Source organism: Rhinolophus sinicus, linkage group LG10 (genome assembly GCF_036562045.2).
Source record: "Rhinolophus sinicus isolate RSC01 linkage group LG10, ASM3656204v1, whole genome shotgun sequence".
Taxonomy (NCBI): Eukaryota; Metazoa; Chordata; class Mammalia; order Chiroptera; family Rhinolophidae; genus Rhinolophus; species Rhinolophus sinicus.
The window spans coordinates 107,546,285-107,570,658 of NC_133759.1; the positions used below are offsets into that span (position 1 = coordinate 107,546,285).

Here is a 24,374-nt window from a genome sequence, read left to right on the forward strand (position 1 = left end):
CTTTGAGAAACTATTTAACTGTTGTTTTCACGTCTACTACAAATAAAACTACCTTTTTCAAAGGCTTTCCTTTTCACATAAAAACATAAATTATGTTTGGACGTGCTGAGCCTCTTTGGAAGAAAAGGTAATATGTAAACACAACAGTATTATCAGAAACCCAGAAGGAAATTTTTAGAAGCTAATCTAAGATCACTCCCTTCAAGAACAATCTTCAATTTGCAGAAAACCTTATCACAATGTTACAGAAAAGACAGACTTACGTGTCTATAGCTGGGGCTTTTCCCATGACATAACACTTTATGTATTATGAAGCTGCTGTAACATACTACCTTACGTATGGAAAAAATCAGTTTGTCCATTAAAAAATAGTTATCTTACAACTGTCCCCTGCTAATGGCCTACTTAAATTACCACCAGTCTGCTTCTGTCTCCCTTTAGGGTCAAAAATTATAAGTAGTATTAAGGATGAAGATCTAAGAATTTAAGGAATTAAAACCTTTGCAACTCAGCTTCCACCTTTAAATCCATTCCACGTGGTAACAGTTACTTCAGGCTTCAACTGAATATGTATTCTCTGTAATCACCTTATTCAAACTACCCAATAGTAAAAACCTCCCTGAATCAATGTTTTCAGTCTTGATAGCACAATTTTTAAAACTGCCATAACAACTGGTTGTAATTAAAGAACCCACTGCACTTTCATTAAAATACTGGATACTTGAAATTGGTTAGTCAATATTTTAAGTCTCTCTCACTTTATGTGATTTAAGAACGTGACACACTTAGGCCCTAATCTCCCAGTAAACAAAAGCCTCAAGAAAACCTGGGCATTTCTTTTTAAAACCGAGGAGGATGATTTCCATACTGCCTCACTATGTATGGGAGGTCTTTAGCTACCCTACCGGTGAAGCGAGACAAGAGAAGCTACAAATCAAAACTCAACCCAAAGTCAGCGCGTACGGTCTGCAACGTCCCTCTCTAGTAGTTTACAAAGTTCATGCACCTCGCCTGACAAAACCACAGGGCTTGAGAACGGACAAGTGGCCTGAGGGAAGTCTTCAGCAAGTCCGAAGCCCTGAGTCCGCAGAGACAAAAACCAAGAAACAGAAATCTAAACAAACCAGCGGGTTGCAGAGACTCGTTGCAATGTTTACCTTACCCGAACGACACGCCCGCCGCCCCCGGCACTGCACCGCTGAGCCCCAGCTCAAGCCAAAATCCAGCCAAATCTCCCCAGATCCTGGAGCGAATCTCGCTGCTGCCCAGCCCACCGACAATTAAAGTGGACGGGGAAAGGGGCGGGACGCCGCAGCATTCCGGGTCCCTTACCATCATACTTGGGGTCCGAGCCTTCCGCCGGAAAGTCGATGGCAGGCGGCGCAGGCAGGGCCCAGGCTCCGTCGCCTTCCGCCTCGCGCTCGCGGGCTTCGGAGCTGCCCCCCAGCATCGTGGACCGCGCACGGGACGCAGCCCAGCACGCCCACCAGCGAGGGACCACCTCGCTCAGCTCCAGCAGCGAACGCCACCGAATCCGGAAGTAGCCCCTGGCGAAACGGAAGTCTTGACCCGGACTCTCGCGAGCCGCTGCAGGGGGCGGGCCATGCTGCAGGCTCCGCCCCTTCCAGGAGGGAAGGATGATGGATTGGTCCCGCAGGGACGCACCCCTGGCGCAGGCGCCCTGCTGGGCTGGTTCTCAGGCGGCGCCCGGCGGGCTGGTGGGACTGGGTGCCCACCATGCACGAGTGGACCCCTGCTTGCGCTCCCGGGCACCTCTTCTCGCTGTTCTTTAGACCTAAGTACCCGCAGGCGAATCAGAGCGCTCACATCTCACGGCAGGACTCGGGTGCAAGTATTGGAATCACGTGTCTGCAGAGATTTTTTTTTAACACAAACGTTTACATTTTGAGGACACAACAGTGACTATTTGTCATTTGTTTTTCAAAAAAAATAAAAAAATAAAAACCAAGACGCGTGTCAACAAGAACTGAACCTGTTTTGGTCAACCGTCAAACCGCACAAAACGGGAAATGCCAACTAGATTCCAAAATGAATCTAACCCAACAGAAATTCCTCTGGTTTTGAGACTGAACTTTCAACTGAAATTATTTCAAACCTGAAACAGCCTTTTAAGTAACCCCACGGCCACAGTGGATTAACTTTTGAAGCCCTTAGCTTCAAAACTCCTCCCCCTTTGCCATGGAGATGTGGCTAATGACCTGGTCGCCAACACAATGAGACTGGAAATGATTCTTAGTTCAGAGATCAGTTAATATAGCTGGAATACAAGCCTTTCCGATTTGGGGCCTCAATATCTGACGTGCAACATATAAAAAATGGTATTTAAAATGGTGTAAGCATTTTATTTGCGCACTGTTTCCATATAAAGTCATATTGGATGCATTTAGCCTGATAGAAGCAGTAAAGGGTGTTGTTCTCCAAATAACTCCCAAAGATTAGGGATGTCCCTTTCCATGCCCTGCTGACAGGAAGAGCAGAGCCTTTCTGGAGGGTGATTTATCTATATGTACCCACAGCTTTAAAAATATAAATACTTTTGACTCATTGTTTCCACTTCCAGAAATGTATTCTAAGCAACGGGTTAAGAATGAGCAAAAAGCTGTAGCTTTAAAGTATTTATTGCAATACTATTTATAATACAAAAACAAGAAGACACTAGAATTGGCAAAATTAATTATGAACAACCACACAATGGCACACTTTGCAACCATTAAAAATATTGGTATGCAATATGCAGTTCTCACCACTTTTCCACCACCACTAGAGTGGGGAACAAAAGTAAACCTTCTGGTTAGAATATAAACAAAGGCAAGCTTTCTAGAAAATGATGTGCAACTTATAGTAAAAGCTTTTAAATAAGCATACTCTTTGACCGACATATAGGAGTATAATCCAAAGGAAATAATCAGTGGTGAAAAAAGATGAATCTATAAGAATGTTCATCGAAGTGTAGCTTGTAACAGAAAAGCACTGAAATAAATCCAAATTACAAATAAAAGAGCAGTTAGGGTACATCCATGCAATGAAATCTTATGCAGCCATTACAAAAAATGAAGAACAAAAAAAAAGGAGCAGTTTTTTTCTCTTGGCTTCCATGATATTACACAATTCTAGTCTTTCTCTATTTTACTGGTCCTCCATCTCATTATCCCTTTCTGGATCCTCCTCCAAATGTATAGTTACGGTATGTAGGGCTCTTGTCATGTCATTCCAAATTCTCTCAGGAGATAACCATATGCATTGCTATCACTTTACATACCATCTATAAGCTGACAACTCCCAAATGTATCTCTGTGGCGCAGACGTCTTCTCTTGAATGACTCAAAAGCATCTCAAATTTGTCTGAAAGCATAAACTCTTGGTATTCCTACTAAAACCTGTTTTCCACTACCGCTCTTCATCCATTTAAATGGCACACAATCCACCCGCTTTTACAAGCCTAAAACGTGACAGTCAACCTTTATTCCATATCCAGAATACATGTATATCTAGGCGGCTTACAAATCAATTTTAAAAATAGAAACATGATACAGCACATAAACATGTATATTAAACATACAGTTAACTGTAAAGGAAACCCAAATGGCCAATAAACATAGAAAAAGATGCACCAATTTCACTAGTTACAGGTAAATGCAAATTGAACAATGAAACATTTCAAACTATCATGCATAATTATCAAAATTAAAGTTTTTCATATTGGTAAGGACATGGAGAAATAGGAACTATCATACAGTGCTAAAGAGCTATTTAGTGATATTGAGTAAAGTCGAATGCTGTGTACCCAAGATCCAGTAATTAGCCCCCCTGTAGGTTTCCTTTGGACATCCCTATATACCCACAGATATGTGTATTTCTTGCAACATTGTTATAACAAATTTGGAAATGACCTAATACCCATTCACTAGGGAAATAAATAAATGTATTATATACACAAACAAATATTATAGAACAGAATGAATCAACTAGATCCACATGTCTTATCATGGACATTGAAAACAACAGTGAGAAGCATAAGTTGCAAAGGGCTTTATAGTAATAATAGCAGCTAATGTTCGGTAAACACTGTCTCAGCCCTACTCCCTCACTGTTGCAAGTGCTTTTATGAATATTAGCTTATTCAATCCTCTTAACAAGTTTACAGCTTTTCCTTCAAGGTAAAGCAAAGACAAACTCTCTAAAGAGATGGAAATTTCTTCATGGCAGGGGTGGGGCTCTCAAAGTGGGAGCTGGCATCCCAGAGTAGTCCTCTTTTTGGCAGTACAGGTGTGTGTCTGTGTACATCTGTACGTCTGCATCTGTGTGTGTCTGTGTATGTGTGTATGCACAAATGCCTAACCAGACTCGCCTCTACCTCCCCCATCCCCAAGCCCCCTAATGTTCAGCCTTCCCATCAATATCCCATGGACTTTAAAGTCAGCTCTCTCAATTAGGGGGCAGACATCAGTAACACCAGAGGATGCCCTCATTAGCTGCCTTTATTAATCATCATGTTACATGAATACTTAATTATGGTTACTCAACAGAAGGTAGGTGCTATAAACCTTAATTGGATAAAATTAATGGTATAGCCACACGTTTGGAAGTAATGAGATTGGAAGAGGATGAAATTTCTCATCTATTTAATGGGGAGTTAAAAGATACTGTCTCAGGGAGGCTGGTTAGCTCAGTTGGTTAGAGCGCGGTGCTCTTAACAAGGTTACCGGTTTTATCCTCACATGGGCCACTGTGAGCTGCACCCTCCACAACTAGAGTGAAACAACTACTTGACTTGGAGCTGATGGGTCCTGGAAAAACACACTTAAAATAAATAAAAATTAAAAGAAAAAAATACTGTCTCAATATTAATTGGATGGATTAATACATGGATGTTTAAGAATATTATATAAGGTAACTAATACTATGTGTAGTATGCTGTGTAAAACTGTGGTTGTATACATTTTCTCATCTTCCCTGAGTACTTTTTCATCTGATGTTAAGGAAACTATACAAGTGTAGCACTGGGATCCAATCAGTCTGTCGCTAATTCTACAGTGTCTCTAATTCCTTCATTTCTACTGCAGTTCTAGCCACCCTGTAGCTATCTAGTAATTATCAGTGTGAGAGTTTGGGAAATGGTACCACACCAAGGTTGCTAGCCTTTAAGATGGCCCCCAATGATCTCCGTTTCCTAATCTTCACATCCTTTTCCAGTTCCCTTTCACACTGTACTAACTTAATGTTGGTTTGTATGATCATCAGTATACGGAGACGTAATAGTATGGAAATTCCAAGATTAGTTTAAAAGACACTGGCTTCCATCTTGCTCTTTCCCTCTAGGGGCAACAAGCTGCCATGTTGTGGGCAGCCTCATAGCAAGACCTATGTGATGAGAAAATGAGGCCGGCCGACAACAAGGAAGTCTGTTTGGAACAGATTCTTCATCCCCAGTAGAATCTTGAAACGACTGCAGCCCAGGACAACTTCGTGACTACAACCTCAAGAAAGACTGAGCCAGAACCATCAAACTACACTGTCCTCAGGTTCCTGACCCTCAGAAACTGTGGGAGAAAATAAATGCTTGTTTGGGGTAATTAGTTACACAGCAATAATTAATACATATGTTAAACTAGATTTCAGCATCTTATCAGGATGAAGATGGCCTAAGCCAAGGTCTTGTGAAAATTCTGTTGATCTGACTGGCTACCAAGCAACAGTTGTGATGTCATCAGGATTAGAACCCTCACTCATAGGGTCTTGTCGACCATATGACGAGAAGTCCCAGATATACAGGTACTTCTCAGGTGAGCCTATCTATTTCTGCTTTCCTTTTTACTTTCCCAAGTAAGGTGAGTAACTTTACAAGTAATAACTACCATTTTCTTAAGTTATGGTATAAAATATTTTAACTGAAATATCAGGAGGCATATTTTTAAAAGTACTTAATATTATTTAATGCCTTTGAGTTTCTATCCAGTATGAGCTTGTAATGCAGACCTACAGCAGTTTTAGGGTAACACTGATTTCTTTTTTTTTAAGCTCCTGAGGCTAAACAATGAGATACTGCACTGTTTAAAATGACTTTTAATGTTCTCTTTTGGGATTCCCTGAGAATGCTTCATTTTTATGCTCATATTCTTACAACCCTCAAGTTTTCAGCCCTTAATAGTGGATTTTCTCTAATTATTCAAATGTCATTTATATCAGAGAGAGTGTTCAAAGGATAAAAATGTAATGTTTACTCAAATTTTAAAATTAATTTTTATATTATATAAAGAATATATACATATATAAATTTTACTATGTAAAGTGTATACATATTTTTCTGACCACACCAAAAAAAAGTCTTCATGAATAAGGATAAAGTCCTATTTTACCATAATTCCCACGATACCTATGTCCCCCCTCCCTCCCCTATTCACTGTTATCAGTTTAGTGGACATTCCAGTTCTTTTCATTCATTTACATAGACACAATAAAAGGGCATTGTTTTGAGGGTTTGTTTTTGCATCAAAGAATGACTAAATACTATTGTTCTGCAATTTGCATTCTGTTCTCCACTCGAAAATACATCCTGGGGAACTTTCCATGTTAGTATAACATAGTATTCAGTAACTGGATATTCCAGTTAATTTAGCCATTCTCCCAGCTGAACCAAAATTAGGTGTCTCCAATTTGTCAATATTACAAAAAAAACTACTATTCCCCGTAATATTCACAGGGAATTCTGCCACTACTGGCTGTGATTTAAATGAATTGACACATTTATGGCCGGCTCTTTGTAACTGTTACCCAACACAATTACTTTCTTTGATTAGCTCTGATCCTTTGGTCTTGGCTCCTGGGAGGCTTGATTCTCGCTGCCGTGCGCTGAGCGTCATCTTTCCAACCAGAGGAACTCTGAGCCCCGTGGGAGTGTCTTCCTGTCATCCCTTATACTCCAGCTTTAAGGCGAGAGGATTTTCTGACGCTTGTGGCTTTTCTTTTCAACGGTTTGCTGAGGTGAGTTGGACACACACACGCTCTGCTCTTGGTCCACACGTAGTTCCCACTGCCCAGCTATCCAAGCCGGCCCCTCTCCATCACGCCTGGGGTCCGAGCCCTCAGCCGGGAGAGTCGGCGACAGGGGACGCAGGCACAACCCGCGCCCCGCCGCCCTCTGCCTCGCGCTCCCGGAGCTGCCCCCCAGCATCGCCGGCCGCGCTCGGGACGCAGCCCAGCTCACCTGCCAGTCCAGGGCCGCAGCAGTTGGCTCCCGCAGGGATCGCCACCAAACTCGGAAGTAGCGCCTTGGGAAGCGGAAGTCCCGCCCCGGCCTCGCGCGCCGCAGGCGGGGGCGGGCCCTGCCGCAGGCTGCGACCCTTCCCCCTTCGGGTTAGAAGGGTGGACTGAGCCTGCGCCGACGCACCCCCTGCGCAGGCGTCCTGGTGCGCTGCTCCTCGGGCTGCGGCCGTCGGGGCGGCGGAGCGACGGGCGCGCCACACCCGGTGGGCCCCGGCCGGTGGTCACGCGCGCCTCTCCCGGTTGTCCTCGAGAAGGCCTAAGCTCCCGCTGACCGTTACACGCAGTCGCGGTCTTTTTCCCCTCCCCAGAAGTAAGCGTTTACCTGTTCAGTGTCCTCCTGATTTTCATGTTAACACACAACTGTGTTATACATAATATAAGCAAGCTGTGGATCAATGCGTAGAATACCATGCCGTAAGACAATAAAAATACAAGCTCCAAGTAACAATATGTATTTTCCGTGGGGACATGTGTGTGCACATATATAAGTATATATACATATGTAAGTATATATATAGTTGTGTATATACATATAAGTATATTCGTGTATACATACATGTAAATATATCAACATGCATATACTTATATATCATTATATATACATACCGTTATATTTATACGTATAAATACAGACAAACCCCAGTAAGCATATTTGCATATTTATATATACATATCCCCACAGAAGATAACATACTCTTATTATTATTTGGGGTTTGTGTGTTTATTGTCTTCCAGTACGCTATTTTACATGCTGTTCAGCAACTAGCTATTTTTGCTAGTTTCTCTTTGAGAACTCTCCACCTTAAAGCAGGTGCACCCCCCTCCCTCCGCCCCGTTTTCTTTTCCAGTTTGTTTCATGGTGTCTCTCAACCCATTTATACAAAGCTATGGGAAGAGACGTTAGGAACCAGTAGCAAATATTTTGGGATCTCTGGCAAGCGTCGTTTTTTTAATTGATGGGTAATATAGTACTTAACCTTCTGCCTCATTTTCCTCACTGTAAAATGGGATTATTAATGGTACCGCACTCTCAAGCTGGTTGCAGGCTGTCAGGGAGTTAAGGTAGATTCATCACACACAAGAGATACTTGGTCTGTTGAATCTTTCAGTAACTTTTAGTCCTTGTTAGTATTTTGCCAGAAGACTTCTGATAGTGTGTAACTTTGTATCTTCATCACTCATGGAGGTGAGCCAGACATTATGCTTCCCTTCTCTGCAGTTCTCCCCTCGGCTCCTCTCCTTGCAATCTGCAGTGTTCTAAGAATGTAAATGTTGGGACTGGTCTGGTCAAGTTGGTGGGGCCACAGGAGGGAATGAGAACCAGCCTTGGAAGGAAGAAGTTTATTATGCGCACAGGTCCCAGAGAAGGGGTCACCACATTCCATGTAGGGCCACAGGGAAAGCACCAGTGGATTTGGTGAGATGGAAAAAGACAGGAGTGAGGGGAAAGCCTGTGCTGGGGTTTCCACGGGAAAGAGAAGGCATGGCAGCGTAAGCAACTCAGGTTTGGCGAGTCAGAATAATTCCAGCGGGCTATGGGCTCTAGGGCCCTGTCTAGTTGTCTGGCACCTGGCCCTGGGATGATTTAGGGCAAAGAGTTAGATGAGGAGAGGGTGGCTGGGTCTGGAGACTTGGATCTCTTGGTTTACATTGCTCAATGAAGATCTTTGCGTCCCTAAGACTTGGCTAGCCCAGGGAAGGACAGTCCCTCTTGGCTGGCAAGCTTTTTAAGATGTCAAAACATCATAAAATACAGAAAATAAAAAAGATTAATTTATGCAGATCTGGTGCCTTCTGCCCAGAATGCTCCCCTGCCCCAGCCTTCACGTGACTTCCTGTTACTTCTCCCTTGGGTCTGTAAAGAAATGTGACTTGTTGCATTTATATATAACATACTACCTCCCTCCCTTTCTTAGTTTCCTAGAGTTGCAGCAAAAAAATAAAAGTACCCCAAACGGGGCAACTTAAACAGCAGAAATGAATTTTCTCACAGTTCTGGAGGCTGGAAGTCCAAGATCAAGGTGTCAGCAGGCTTGGTTCCTTCTGAGGGTTGAGAGGAAGAATCTGCTCCATGCTTCTCTCCTAGCTTCTGGTGTTTTTTTGGCAATCTTTGGGGTTCTGTGGTTTGTGGAAGCATCACCCCAACCTCAGCCTTCATCTTCACATCGTGTTCTGTGTGTGTGGGTGTGTCCAAATTTCCCCTTTTTATAAGGACATCCGTCACCAGATTAATGCCCACTTACAGGGCCTCATTTTAACTTGATTACCTCTATAAAGACCCTGTGTCCAAATAAGGTCATATTCTCAGATAATGGGGGTTAGGATGCTGACATATCTTTTTGGAGGGACACAATTCAACCAGAACACTCCCCTCACGGTTACCCTTTCACTCCACTGTGTTAGTGCCTCCCGCTCTGCGACTCATAGCACTTGTGTTCACCCCCCGTATAGTATTTAGCCCACTTTATTGTAGACATTACTTTTTTGAAGTCAAGTCCTCTTCCTTCCCCCAAACTGTTGCGCGTACGAACGTGGTAGAAATCCCACTAGTACAGCACTGTTTATGTGTCTCTTACTCATCATTTTTCTCTGTATTATGCACACTCTCTTATGCTGGGTGGACACTCAATGAAAAATTGATAAATGAATGAAAGAGTGAACTATTGGAGCGGGGGAGATGTCCAGAGTGTACAGCTGTAATCATAACTTCATGTATTTATTGCTTGGAGAGCATTTACATTTTTACTGATTTCCAGAAGGAACTCTCTTGGGATTCATTACATTGCACTTGTAACTTAATTAAAAGGCGTATATTTACCCTATAAGCAATTTATTATGTTCCAGAAAGTGTCCCTTTGGAATCAATTTCATCACAGTTACAATCTAATTTGGGGACACATGATGCCTGTTCAATATTGAGCTAAAGCTCCTCATTTGGCAAGTCTCCCTTGGTTACGTTTGATCATGTTCTTCCCTTTAAGTCCTACAAGTTATTTCATTTTGTTATTTATTTGCTATTTTGTTTCAGCTACTGTGATGTGAGTTGCTGCTTATAACATTTCCTAAGTTGTTATTGTTAATAAATGAAGATCAGTTGACTTTACATATGTATCTTTTTTAATCAGCCAAACTTTTATATTTAATTTGGTTTCTATTGATGATATTGAGTCTCTCATCTTATTTTTATTCTTGTTTTTTTCTTACATTGGTCCAAAAAACAAGAACCATATTTAATCATTATGGTAATAACACACCTTACAGGTTTTTTCCTGAATAGGTATAAATCATTTTAAATTTAAGATATTATATCTTTCTTTGTATGATCAGCCAGCCAAATAAATCTTTGCTTCTTAGTAAATATGTTTTCACAACTCTTTCTCATTCCTCATTTGAAACCTTATGCCCTTAAACATCACTGCCATTTTCTCTGCTTTTGTCTTCTGACTTCTGTGTCATTCCTTATGTACATAAGAAGGCTGTAGTCTCCAACTCTGTTTTATCCACCCTACTCCTCAATTGAAATTATCACTCTCAATTTCAACATCTGTATGAATAACAAAACAATGCAAAGTCACCTTGATATATATATATAGTTTTCACCATTTTTCCGAGGAAGTGGGGAAAACGGCGTATCTGAATAACCAAGAGACGGGCCATTTAGTGTTGTTTGAACCCTCTGAAGACCACCAATGACCATATTTCTCACATTTTCCGTGTGTAGAATCACATATATATTATGTCCCCTCCAAAAAATTGGCATTAAAAAACAACTCTTAAGGATGATGTCTGCAAAAATGGTAGAGTAGGGAACTCTAGGGATGGTCTTTTCCCAGAAACACTGAAAATCCTGGCAAAAACTGTCAGAACCAAACTTATCAAAACTCTGAAAGATGCTAGGTGGATATATCCTGAACAAAACGTGAACTGTTCCAAGAGAAGGGAGCTATATGCAGCTAAGTGCTGAGTGCATTAACAAATGGTTTTAGTGCCCAGATGAACATTCAAAACATTTTAGTAAGTGTCACAGGAGTCCTTTCAGGACTAACTGCTTTGCATTTGTAAACTTATTTTAATCTTAATACTATAGACATTTCATTAAGTTCTGGAAAGAATCTCTTTGGGATCAGTTACTTTCCCTTAAAATCTTTACAAATTGAAGTATAACTCATCATTCAGAGAATCTTTTTTTAGACCTCCTGGCCATGAGTTTTAGACCCTGTACATTTTTCAAGTTTATTATTTATTCCTCAGTACTTTGTTTTAGCTCTTGTAATTAAGATTATTTTTTAAATCATTTTTCTAATGAGATATTGCTAATACATGGATTTCAATTGACTTTTTTATTGTGGTAAAATATATACAAGATTTATCATTTCAACCATTTTCAAGTGTGTAGTTCAGTGGCATTAAGTAAATTTCCATTCAGTTGATATTTTTATGTTTATCTTTTAATCAGCCACTTTCCTGAAAACTCTTAAGTGGGTCTCATGTATTTTCTCTTTTTTACAAATAGATGTATAATATGCAAATGAAGATAACTTTGTCTCGATTCTGATAGAAAAATCTTGTTTTGATGATATGGGTGGGGGGGAATTTTCAAGACCATGTTTAATCATTGTTCAGGCTAGCATGTATTCTTGTTCATGAACTGGACAGGTAAGGAGTTTCTGTTATTTACATCTAGGAAGTGATATTTTTCCTTACAGGCTCAACCAGCCAGTTAGATCTGTACTTCTCTGAATTTCTCCTTTGAAACCCCAAGTCATCTAAATAAAACTACATGTTGAACCTTCTCCTTGTTATCAACTGTATTATCTGTCTTCATTTTTGCACAGTTCCAGGGGCAACGGAGTTCTAAGAATGGGGAAGACTTGTTTTTTACTTCCCAATGGCATTTACTCCTGAAATCTTGGCATCCTTTTCTTATCCCTTATTTGCCTGAAAAAAAATTCCACTTAATTATCAAAAACGCATTTCAAGTGTCACCACCTTCGTAAAAATTTTCCTGAATGGCATGTACTTCAGGGTGAAAGCCACCTACCCACGGCCTCCTAAGCTTTACCTTCCTCATTTGGAATGTGCGTTATCATGATGTGTGTTAACTAATTAGGCATAACTCTGCATTGCAAACAAAATGGTCTCTGGAAAGTACATACAGTATCGCCAATGCATGGGTCATTCTAGGTTCTAAACTAATATTTTTGCAATACGTAAAGGAGTGACTTGGTCTCTGTCACTTAAAAATAAACTATTTGGTGGCCCATGGCCTCAGATTTCCTTCATAGGAGACAGTGGTCCTCAGAAAATCAAATATATCTTTCCTTGAAAACATTCAGGTTTTAATATCTTATGTTGGGTTGGTGGGAACGGGTGTTCGTTATCCATTCAGATCAAGTTGGCTTTGACAGACCTTTCATTTGATGAGACAGACCTTTCATTTGATGAGAGCCCAAAACAAGACCAAAAGAACTTAACTAATAAATAAAAGCTGGAGCTGAATTTACACCTAGTCCATCTGTCTCCAAACAGCGCTCTGTGATGACTGCATCTCAGCCCGTCCTGCACGGTCAAGTCTATTGATGGCGTCACCTGAGCAGTCTTAATAGTGAAAGGTAAGTACTCTTTTTTTTCTCCATCCTTTCCTCTTCTTTCTTTTTATGCCTAAAAATGGTAGGTACTTCTTTTAAATTCTGTGTTTCCCCAAAAATAAGACCTAGCCGGACCATCAGCTCTAATGCATCTTTTGGAACAAAAATTAATATAAGACCGGGTCTTATTTTAATATAAGACTGGGTCTTCATAATATAATATAATACAATACAATACAATACAATACAATATAATACCGGGTCTTATATTAATTTTTGCTCCAAAAGACGCATTAGAGCTGATGGTCCAGCTAGATCTTATTTTCAGGGAAACACGGTATGCTTTGTGACTAATCTATATTTTGGTGTTTATATGATTTCTTCTTCATTCTATACTTATATAGAATGAGTAAAATTAGATTATGAGTAAAACCTATAGAGGTAAAGGGCTTGGTTTATGTTTGCGCAGAGGGGCTCAGAGCAAGGAGTAGCTAAGAGAGTCTAGGTACTACTTCATGCTGTTGTAGGGACAGAGGAACGCCGAGGAATGGAGTGGGGAGTGGTGGGATTAAGCTGATGCTGGATGAGTCCTTGCTAGTTAAGTTTACAATAGTTCACTGTCATCTTCCATGGTCCAGCCTGTTTTTGCAGGGGTCAGGCTGGTGAATTAAATGAGCACATGATGGAGACCACGAGCCCTGCATCCTGCACAGCGTGGCCCTAGTCTCAGTCATCCCCCCCAAGTGTTACTCTCTTGGCCAGAGAAGGCAGTGTTGGAGTTTCCACATGGCTTTCTCTACTGCAATAGCTCATTCTCTGCAAGTCAAGGAACCAATGTGAGGGTTCTGCCAACTGGTAAGTATGACCATTTGGGAATCTGGTAAATGAACATTATGGGCCCAATGGACACACTAAGGGACCTAGGTCAGGACCCAGCGTATTACTTGACTTCATATCTTCTTGCTCCCTTAGCAAAAAGAGAGCCCTGTGGGTGCTTTAGGTCCCATCCAACTGCATTCACTTGGACTCTGTAACCAATAGCCTGGAAATACCTGAGTGTTCCTCTTTCCCAGTGTATGGTTACCCAAGTAACTTAAAAGGCCAGGGAAAGGATTTAGAGAATCATTACTGCATACACTTGCCATAAATCTGGCTTCTCTTTTACTGAATGGGTGTTTTGGATCAGTGACCTGGCTCAGGTGGGGAAACTGGGCAGGTGATTGTGGCTTTCCACTAGGATAGCTGGTAGGCTTCTGCATATCCAGATTTTATATGCATATATACATACCATTTGATGATATATATTACGCCTTTGTTGAGTGCCCATCTATCTTGCCGCATGTTCTGTTAGCTATCCCCACGTATAATATATCCCTGCAAGTCAGGTGCCCCTAACTGCTGTTCTGACTACAGCAATCATGCTCACCTTGCTTCTGATGAGTAAGTGCTGCCACCCAGCCTCTGTCACTCCAGGAGCCTATCCCCCCACTGTCCTGCTTCTGGAGCGCCCACTTCTGTAACAGCATCCCTTATTGTCCGCCCCGGCCTACAGATGACAGCCACCACTGAGTTTCCCCACATACTGGTGGTGCACCTCCCCCGCATGGCCTTGGTAAACAGCATCTGCCAGTCCTTCTCATGGAATATAGTCAGCGGGAGGGACCCATTCTAGCATCTTCACTTCCCTGAGCCTATTGATCCCAGCCCTTCCTTCACTGTCCACCATGGAAGTCATGGCATCTCGACTTCATTTAATGTGGTCATTTCTTTTGCCAAGTACCATCCACACAGTATATCAGAACCAGCCCACTCAGGACCCTTGACAGAGTGTTACACCTATATTACAAGCGACTGTCCCCATATGTACAAACTCTCCTTTATCCCTCCCCTTTGGCTTAGCTCCTTTGGGAGCCATTTTCAGGCTTATTTACAGTCCCACTGGTATATGTTAGCCAGGTCCTGCAGCTCCTTCAAATCCCACTCCTCCCCAAGCAGGCCTAACGCTTCTCCGGTCCGACCATATTGAGACCTAACCTCAGCGATTAGTCTAGTGGTCTGGGGCAGTCCGGGGGCAGATTCTGAAGAATTCATTGTCTTGAGGCTCTTGCTAGACTTCAGGTTGGGGGTGGAGTGGGCTACTTCGTGGAGCCCAAATAGTCCAGAGGCGTCTGAAGTTGTGCTGTGGTTAGATTCTCATGCGTAGTCTCAGGGTCCCAGCTCTTCTTCATCAGAGCCTCTCCTTGGTGTTGCAGACAGACCGGGCTGAGGAGTCAACCATTTCTAAAGGTCTGCTCCTTTTAAGTGAACCCGAGCCCGGTCTTCAGGACTGCCTGGCCTCACACTGCAGATGATGGTTACGGGCTGCCAAGGAGCTTGGATGCTTTGCTTCATGTTGATGACTGATTGCCTGGAGCCTGTCATTTTCCCCTTGTTACAGCATCAGCAGCCACCCAGTTTCACAGTTCTTGTCATTGCTATTTCCCCCATGTCCTCCAATACCAGAGAGATTGAATAAGCCAACACACTCTTCTACCCACCTCCCGTCTCGGGCCCCCCCAGGTGGGAGCCTAACCCCGTTACACAGCCTGTCAGTGTCCTGCCTGTCACCCAAGTCCTATCCTTAGACACTTCTTCTTAGGACTATTCATGGTATTAACTCTCTTAAGCCAGGCTACCTACATGCAGGGCTTGAGACAGAATTCGGGTTGTGGGGACAGAGCCCCAAAGAGCAGTTTCCAGGCTCTCAGCCTCACGTAGAAAGGTGCTGGCTCAGGTAGTAAATGGCCATCAACTGTGACTGCATGGCCATCAGCTGTGGTTAGTTGGCCGTCAGCTGTAACCAGTGAGCCATTGGCCACTAATATAACTGCTGTGGCTACACTAGCAGAAAAATGGGGGCTAGCAAGAAGATGGTGGCTGAGCTAGCAAGAGTGGATTGCAGAGAGGCAGATGCCGCCAGTGAGAATATAGTGGTATGACTCCCCCATCTATGGCTCCGTGGGTGTTCCTTTTTGGCCTCACCATATCCTGCGTTCTTATGTGCGGAGCGGGACCAGAGACCCCACAGGCCACCCCGCATGACACATGGCGCAGCGAGCAGGGTACGGTGCTGGCCAAAGCTCTCTGAAGGGCAGTAGAGCAGTTTGTGTGTATGAACACTCTGTCTCAGGAAGACCAGGAGGAGCAGCTGCTGGAGAGCTGGACCCCCGTGGAGGGGTGGGAGGATGTGGATAGTTCCCCAACCAGCATAAGCTGGAGAAAGCGAAGGTCGTTGCGGCCCTGTGGACTGGAAAGTGCTTGCTGAGTTAGCCTGGATGCTGGACTTGTCCCAGAAGGAAAGGCTTGCTGAGCCCTCCGTGGGAGCTGAGGGTGAGGTCAAGGTCGTCCCTCACCCCCAGGACAGCCCTGGCGAATGACTATGGACTATGGAGAATTGCCTTCTATCCCTGATTTAGTGGACCGCTTGACTGTTTGCTTGGGAACATACCACCATGTAGTGGACCTGGCGGATGTTTGCTTTTGTGTCTTGACTGGCCGCCATCGAGAATATGTAAGCACCTTGACTGTGAATCGCTGTTGTTCCAGCAGGGTACCCTGAGAGGCACAGAGAGAGTGGCAGTGCCCTGAGAGCCCTGGCTGTGTCCGGGAAGACAGGTGGTACCCTAAGAAGCCCAGGAAGTCTGGCTGTGCCCAGAAGTACCGGTGGTGCCCTGAGAAATCCTGGCTGTGCCCAGAGAGCATGGCTGTGTCCAGGATACTGCATTCATCTCCAGGCTCCTCGCACAGGGCCCCTCGCCTCGCGGAAGACGCTTGTCACGTAGATTGTGAGGCGAGAACCTGTAGGGGTGGAGTGTGGGGACAGAGCCCCAAAGAGCAGTTTCCAGGCTCTCGGCCTCACATAGAAAGGTGCTGGCTCAGGTAGTAAATGGCCATCAACTGTGACTGCATGGCCATCAGCTGTGGCTAGTTGGCCATCAGCTGTAACCAGTGAGCCATTGGTCACTAATATAACTGCTGTGGCTACGCTAGCAAAAAAATGGGGGCCAGCAAGAAGATGGTGGCTGAGCTAGCAAGAACGGATTGCAGAGAGGCAGATGCCGCCAGCGAAAATATAGTGGTATGACTCCCCCACCTATGGCTCTGTGGGTGTTCCTTTTTGGCCTCGCCATATCCTGCGTTCTTATGTGGGGAGCGGGAGCAGAGACCCCGCAGGCTGCCCCGCACAACACGGGTGCACGTGATACATGGAGGGAGCGCTCAGGGGAGAAAGGGAACGAGGGAAAGGAGTTAAGCAAGGACGTAGCCTCAGTGGGACAGGAGCTTCCTTCTGATCCCACTGGAGTTCTGGAGCGTGAACTGCATCACAAAACTGGTGATAACCTGCAGCAGGCCCTTCTGCACCTGTGTCAGTGAACCACCGGGGTTAGGCTGTGAGGGGGACGTGGGCGTGGTTAACCTCCCCAGAGGCAGCTCCCCTTCGGCCCAGAGCAGTTGTCAGGAGAAGGAAGGGGGCAGCTGGGAGTTTTTGGTGGCTAACACTCATAGCAGCTGGGAGCAGAATGGGTGGAATGGGTGTCAGCCAGAAAGGGGATCTGGGTAGGGCATTAACGGTTCCCACTCCAGGCTTCCTAAGCATGTGGAGGTCCTCAGAAATCTGATTTATTCTTCTCTGACACCTTTTGCTCTTTGATCAAGTAATTACCCGGACTGGCGGGTGGGTCACTTGGGGTCAGTTTGCCTTCAGAATGAAGACAATTTTGGTAAAGATAACTGGTCAAGGATTCTCTGCAGAGATTTGTTAGAGGCCAAGTGAAATCTTCTCTAAAGAGCATTCACTTGGGATTAAGCCCTTGGCTGGAGGAACAGGAGTTTCTGGGGCAAGCTTGCTTACCATCTCGGCCAAAGACCAATCGGTTTGAAGGCAGGGACTTCCTAATACCTTCTGTAACTTCTCCATTTATGTTGTCAGTTTGCTATAATAAGTGGCACTGAAACCCTTTAGGGGAAAGGGCCACTATGTTTGCTTTCAAGGCACGGTGGAGGGGGCCGGCCGTGCAATCCTCCAAGAGCCTGCTCTGGGTAGATTGCTAAGGGGCGGGTTTGGCTTGTTGTTGTTGTCGTTGTGTTTAATCCCTTTTCCTACCCAAGTTGCTCAGGTACTGTATTAAAAGGCTGGCTGCACGGGCAGTTTTTTTTTTTAATAGAATGTGAAATGGAAAATGAAATTAGAAGCCAAATTTCTAATGTGACTTCCAAAGGAAGCATTTTGAAATACCACAAAGCTCAGGTGGACATTAAGGATTTGACTCTTTAATTCCTTCTCATTCTGTATTTAATGATCTAAAAGTCATTTGGAAAAGGCCAGCAAATGACTGAGTCCATCCCCATGGGTGGCCTGTTCTTACAAATCTCTTAATAGTGAAAGGGCTATCAGTGAAATTCCATAACCGTTCTTCTTCAGAAAGCAAGTTGTGGTGTTAATCCCAAAAGTGGGCACTGAAATTTGGAGGTTTGAAATTCACCTTTTCCCTTTTTGTTTCCTCTGAGTACTTCCTCAAAGTACTTCTGCTCCCTCCACATAACTGATATTTCTATCACTTCAGTGATTTCTTTCATAATAATAGTGGAGTAAGCACTACCGTAAGATGTATGCAATCTAGAGGGGGAGTGATGAGATTCTGATGGGAACTAAGCAGGGCTTCAGGGAGTGGCACAGCCTAGGATTTCGAAAGGCACATGGAGGAGCGGGTGTTTACCTGAAAAAGCCTGTTGGGACACATAAAATAGTGGCTGGGACACATAAAAGAGGAAAGGGAACTGGAGGCTTCCAATGCCTGGGGAAGGAGTTTAGACTTTTCTATGGGTCAAGAAGTGGCTAAAGGCGCTGAGGAGGGCAGCAACATCTGACCTGTGTGTCTGAAAGATCATCTTTAAAATACATTAGCTTTGAAGAAAAAGAAAGAAAGAAAGAAAAAGAAAATATCATCTGGCCACAGTGAGAAGGTTGAAAAGGGAATGCAGGGACTAGAGAGGGAGCGCCAGGAAGGGGGCTGTGGAAATGGGCGTGGCCAGAGGAAAAGGTCGCCTCGGGAGGGTGAGGGTCACAGCCCCAGGGGAGGTGGGGGGATGTGACTTGGTCTAAGGGGTTAAGGTATGTGCGGGTGGGGGGAAGAGAGAGAGACTGACTCAGGTTAGTGCAGGAGAGCGCCGTGTCCTTAATCAGAGCAGGGAGAGAGGAGCAGGGTCGTGACGGGGGAGATGCAACCCTGAACCGTTCTCTACCGGACCTTGCGGTGGAAACATCCAACACTTGGTTGGGATCATGGATCTGGCACTCGGGAGCAAGAGCTGGTCTAGTTGCTCCCCAAAGGCTGTGGAAAGCGCGGAATCGAGATGAAATCGTGAAGGCATGGGCTAGGCCCTTTTCTGGATCCAGGTTAATGTCCTCCGCCTACTGGGACATACATTTGTGAAATCGGACGGCGAGTTGGCGTGGCCGAGGGGCCCGCGCCGCAGTCACAGCGGCGAAGCGCACGAGGGAGGTATAGCCGGAGCCGTGTCCGTTTGGGGGGCCCAGGGAGCCCATGTGCGGCGTGCACCGGCGCGGACCGGGCCCGGGCGCGGACACCGAGGGGTTTTCTCGGGCCTCCCCCGCGGCGCAGCGGCCGCCGCCGAGAGTTCGGGGAAAGGACCTCACCCAGCGGCGCCGCGCGGTCTCGGCCCCGCCAATCAGCGCGCTCCTTCCCGGCGCCCGGCGCTCTAGTGACGCGCGCGCCAGCCTGCGCCCGCGGCGCTTTGGCGACGCCCCTCCCGCGCTCGAACGGCCCGTTAACTGCGCGCCGCGCCGCGCCTCTTGTGCGACGGCCCCTGGGCGGCGGCGCGTGCCGGCGCGGCCTCGGCGCGCCCCCTGGCGGCCCGGCGGGGCGCGGCGGGCGCGGCGCTGACCCGGAGGCGGCGGCGGCGGTGCCCGGATGGAGGCACGTCATTGTCCCCCGCCGGGCGGCTGGGCTGTGTGCGGCGGCGGCGGCGGCGGCGGCGGCCGAGGGGGATGGAGCGAGCGCCGAGCCGGGTCAGGTAAGCTCCCGCCTCCTTCCCGCCCGCCGCTGGCCGGCGTGGGGCCCGCAGAGCGCTCCGCTCGCCTCGGCCGCAGCTGGCCGGGCCACCCCTCTGCCGGCGCGGCCCGCCGGGGGCTGGCGCGGCCCCTTGCCCGCCGCCCCTCCGCAGCCGCGGGCCGCCCGGGACCCCGCCGCGCCGGTGGCAGTGCCTACACCGCCGGCCTGGCCAGGCCGCTGGGGAGGGGGCGGAGGCCGCGGCGGCGGGGCGGCGGGGCGGCGGGAGAGCCGGGCTGCGGGGGGAGGCCGGACCCCCTGGTTGCCATGGACACTGCCCTCCCACCCCCACCCGGCCCCAGATCGCCCCCTCGGCCCAGGGACCTGGCCCAGCGGGCGGCTCCCGGGCGGCCTGGCCGACGCCGGTCTGCGCGGGGTGGGCGTGTGCTGGCCGCGGACCGCGGAGCCCGGCGTCCCCCGGCCGCCCGCTGACCCCCGCGTGGCTGCCACCTCCGGCGCCCGAGCGTCCCTCGGACCCCGGGGCTCGCACCTCACCCCCACTCCACCCCCAAAAGAGACAAACTTTCCCACCCGGGTGCCCCTTCGCCGTCCTCCTTCCGCGCGGGTCCGCCCTCGCGGGGCGGTCCACCTGGCTCCTCCGCCGAGTGCCGGAGTTACCCACGCGGGCCGCCGGGCTGAGCGGGCACCCTCCGGGGGAGAGGAGGGGCCGTGCGGCCCCGGCGGTGCGTCCCCAAAAGCGTGTGTGTCTCGGTGGTGTTCTTTATCTTCGGGACAGGAAAAAACAACTTACCTGGAGGGGTCGGGGGCGGAAAAGGAGATAAGTTTCACATGTTTGAAATGAAAATTTGACGGGACAGAAGTTTTACAATCTAGGACTTTAACCTCATTATAATGAATGCAGTTGAGAGATTACTTTTGTTGAATAGCCCTTTTATATTCAGGAAGGCCTTAAGGTTGATTTGTTTATAGGAAAACATGTTGGTTATTTAAAGTAAATACACTAAAATAACAGTAAAACTGGTTGAAAAACTAGTTAACGCCTCTTTTTAAGGATAACAGCAGTGTTAATAGGTTCTCATCCATTTTTGTGGTGACTCAGAAAATTTTTTGAGGGTTGTAGATTTTAAACATAATTCTGCTCTTTTGACTGTATTTTTCATTCAAAGTGCATAGGGGACATGAATAATCAGTTTCACTTATTTGTTTTTATTTAAGATCAGTTTCACTTTCTTTTCTATGACATTGAATACAGTCTACAATGTTTCATTTCTAAAGGTTTAAGGCTTAGTTGTTTTGTTGACTTAAAAGTAATTGAAGTCAAGATTGTGTCTTCTTAAAGCAAGTGCAAGAACGTGGATTGCATTGTTTATGAAAAAGCAGAATGTAACAGTTTCTTTTTACTGATGTTGATATTACCTCAATGTATGTGGAGTGCTACTATGTTTAAATAGCATATACTGATTCTTTTTTTAAAAAAAGCGTGATTCTTTTTGGCTTTGGGTAGAAACACCATGAAATGCCACATAAGGGACTGAGAATTTTAACACTTTTGAATAAAAATTGTACTTACAGCAAAGGAAATACTCGTGAAATCATTTTGTCTCATTCCTCCAGACACATCCAGCCTTGCTCTGTGTAGTACTCATTTATTGTTTCAAACATGCTTTTGTAACTTTGTGTATCTATCACCAGCAGATGTTGAGGGAAATTTTTAATTTTCACTGAAGTAGTTGCTTAAAAGCCCTGAGACTTGTAACAGTGATGCTGAGAAGCCTTCTTGAGACTAAAGAGCATGTGACTGTGCATCATAGGTCCTGCACAATATTGCTCGGCTTCCAGAAAGAAAGGTTTCATCTCTGTAGCCAATGGCGTTTAGTTTGATGCCTCATAAGGTTGTAGGGTAAGAATTCATTGGCTGAATATACAAATGAACACATATGGATGGTTTTGGTTTGTTTTCCCAAAATTATAACTCTGTGCAGTTATTGATGACTGAGATGTATGCATTCCTTAATTTTTTTCACTTAAGAGCTCCCTCGCCCCCCCCCCCAAAAAACAACAACAACAACAACAGCAATTGGAGCCAGTAAAATGGTTTTACTTGGTCATTTGTTAATGATTGCCCTGAAGGGATGTTTATCCTGGGAAAATCAAAGTCTTGGTATTTAATGTCACTGTAAATAAGGCGAGATTAACCTTTCCTTATTACTGTTTCGACTTTCTTCCTTTTCCTACTTCTCTTCCTCCTCTTGTTTTCTTACTATTGTCTCCACACTGTTTCATAATTCCTTTTGACTCTTTGATGAGGAAAGTGTAAACTTTATTTGGGCAATATGGCTTAAGTGTTCTTCTTGAATGAAAGTCCAGTATCTTAGATTGATTTAAAATTTCAGTTCAGTTTTTATTTTATTAAGATCTAATTAACCTCTACTCTTCTGTTTCTACATAAGATTCCAAAAGGTTTCTTTAGGTTGTATTTTTTGGGGGTGAAAATCATGCCTTAGTTAAAAATTACAACAAAATTTTGAGGCTTTTAAAAAAACTTTGTGAGCAGGCAGTGCTTTGTAACACTTGTTGAGATTGCATGTACATGGGTATTTACTGTCCTTTTACTGTACTGGATGTATTTTAATACAAGTTTTAAAGCCATTCCTACTTCAGAGTTTGTAAGGATTACATGAGATACTGTGTACAAATCCTCAGCACAAACTGGTGCTAAAAGCAAACACTGGGTACTTTCTATCTCCAGAATTCATTCATTTGTTCAACACATGTATGGAAAGCCTTCTGGATGCCAGGTCAGGGGGTATAAATAAGAACATGATGGAAAAAGAACAAGTGTAAATAAGCACCAGTGTGCTGGAAGCTGATAGAAGGGGCTCTAACCAGTCTTGGGGGAGGGGTTTGTCAAGGAAAGTGTCCCAGAGGAAGTGAATTCTAAACTGAGAAGTGGAAGTGTTAACTGGCCGGAGGTGGAAGGATGGGGGAGAGTTAGGTAAAAAAGAGCAGTGTGCGCAGAGCCCGGAGACAGCAGGCGGGAATGGACCATGGGGAGTGTTTGCAGAGCTTCCTCGCTCAGGCAGCGCCAGGTCTAGGGTTAGGGTGTAGTGCTGGGGCAGTTGGGGTCCACTTGGAAGGTTATCTGCAGAGGAGTGGCATACCAGATTTGGTGGCCACTGGGCAATTTGGAAAACATAACTAAAAGCAATCTATTGACTAGGTTGGTACAGCCAGTAGGAACCTAGCTGGAAATGTTGGACTTGGTGCCTAGTCCCAGGTGCTGACTAGTTGGGGTTATAGTTGCTCCCTTTTATAGACCCTGTAGATTCTGTCCAATCTCTCATAGGTTCATTATGAAAATTAAGTTAATGTATGTTCAGCAATTAATGCAATGCCCAGTACATAGAAGATGCTCGATTAGGGGTAGCCCTAAGATTTTAAAATAGGACTTGGAGAGAAAATTGTAATTAAGTATTTTTAAAACATGTATTTGTGTTCAAGTTTGATGTCACTAATGTATTATGGGCTTTGTTTAAAAAGTCGTATATTACCAAATAAATGAGCCTCTTCAGAAAAATGTACTTCAAAAGAGAGACTTCCTATATTTTAAAAAAAGGGTATTTCAAACAATGTCTTTTGAACGTTATGCTCAAAATTAAAGCTAGATTTTTCTCTTTGTGTAGAAACTTTTCCCTGAGGCATTATATATGAATTGAAAATTGAATCAAATGGACTAGTGCATTTCCATTCTAGTTTTAAGCAATAGAGAGAAAAGTGTAGGGATTTGGTAAATGTATGGATTTGGAAATTGAGATACCTGATTATAAACTGAAATATCAGACTTTCAGGAGGCAAGGAATTAGAATGACAAGATATAGTCAAATATTTCATTGAAAGTTTTACAATTTAAAATTGTTGATATGTTCAGATTAGCACAATGCTAAATGTCCCAGGGAAATGATTGCAAAGTTTAAAAATACTGTTGCTTTTATATTTGGGTGATTTGTTTGAAAATAATTCAAAATGGCTTAAATAACTTTCCAACATCTAATGGTAAAACAAGTATATTACTTTTCTAACTTTATGAAACAAATGTATGCTTTTCATCTTTTGCAGAGTTGAACAATGACCATAGTTGACAAAGCTTCTGAATCTTCAGACCCATCAGCCTATCAGAATCAGCCTGGCAGTTCTGAGGCAGTCTCACCTGGAGACATGGATGCAGGTTCTGCCAGCTGGGGTGCTGTGTCTTCGTTAAATGATGTTTCAAATCACACGCTTTCTTTAGGACCAGTACCTGGTGCTGTAGTTTATTCAAGTTCATCTGTAGCTGATAAATCAAAGCCATCACCACAAAAGGATCAAGGTACTTTTTAAAAGACAGGATCACTCCAAGAAACTCTTGATAAATGCTGTCAATGGCTTGGTAGTT

The 24,374-nt window shown here is 44.8% G+C and overlaps 2 protein-coding genes across 5 annotated transcripts in view; one reads left to right on the plus strand and one right to left on the minus strand.

Moving 5' to 3' along the window:
• Nucleotides 1–1,820, minus strand: part of EIF2AK1 (eukaryotic translation initiation factor 2 alpha kinase 1) — a 28,398-nt gene extending 26,578 nt beyond the window's left edge. For 2 of the 3 annotated variants that reach the window (XM_019716470.2, XM_019716469.2), the window contains exon 1: nucleotides 1,333–1,601. In XM_019716470.2, the coding sequence (XP_019572029.1) occupies nucleotides 1,333–1,450 (118 nt within the window). In that variant the 5' untranslated portion in view covers nucleotides 1,451–1,601. Of the gene's footprint in view, nucleotides 1–1,332 lie in introns of all 3 variants that reach the window. The other variant, XM_074313934.1, reaches the window with a different exon arrangement.
• Nucleotides 1,821–7,417: 5,597 nt separating this feature from the next.
• The window catches only part of USP42 (ubiquitin specific peptidase 42), a 45,203-nt gene continuing 28,246 nt past the window's right edge, over nucleotides 7,418–24,374 (plus strand). The window contains exons 1-3 of one of the 2 annotated variants that reach the window (XM_074313929.1): nucleotides 7,418–7,594; nucleotides 12,814–12,896; nucleotides 24,059–24,308. In XM_074313929.1, coding sequence (XP_074170030.1) covers nucleotides 24,068–24,308 — 241 coding nt within the window. In that variant the 5' untranslated portion in view covers nucleotides 7,418–7,594; nucleotides 12,814–12,896; nucleotides 24,059–24,067. Of the gene's footprint in view, nucleotides 7,595–12,813; nucleotides 12,897–19,816; nucleotides 19,947–24,058; nucleotides 24,309–24,374 lie in introns of those variants that run through there. The other variant, XM_074313928.1, reaches the window with a different exon arrangement.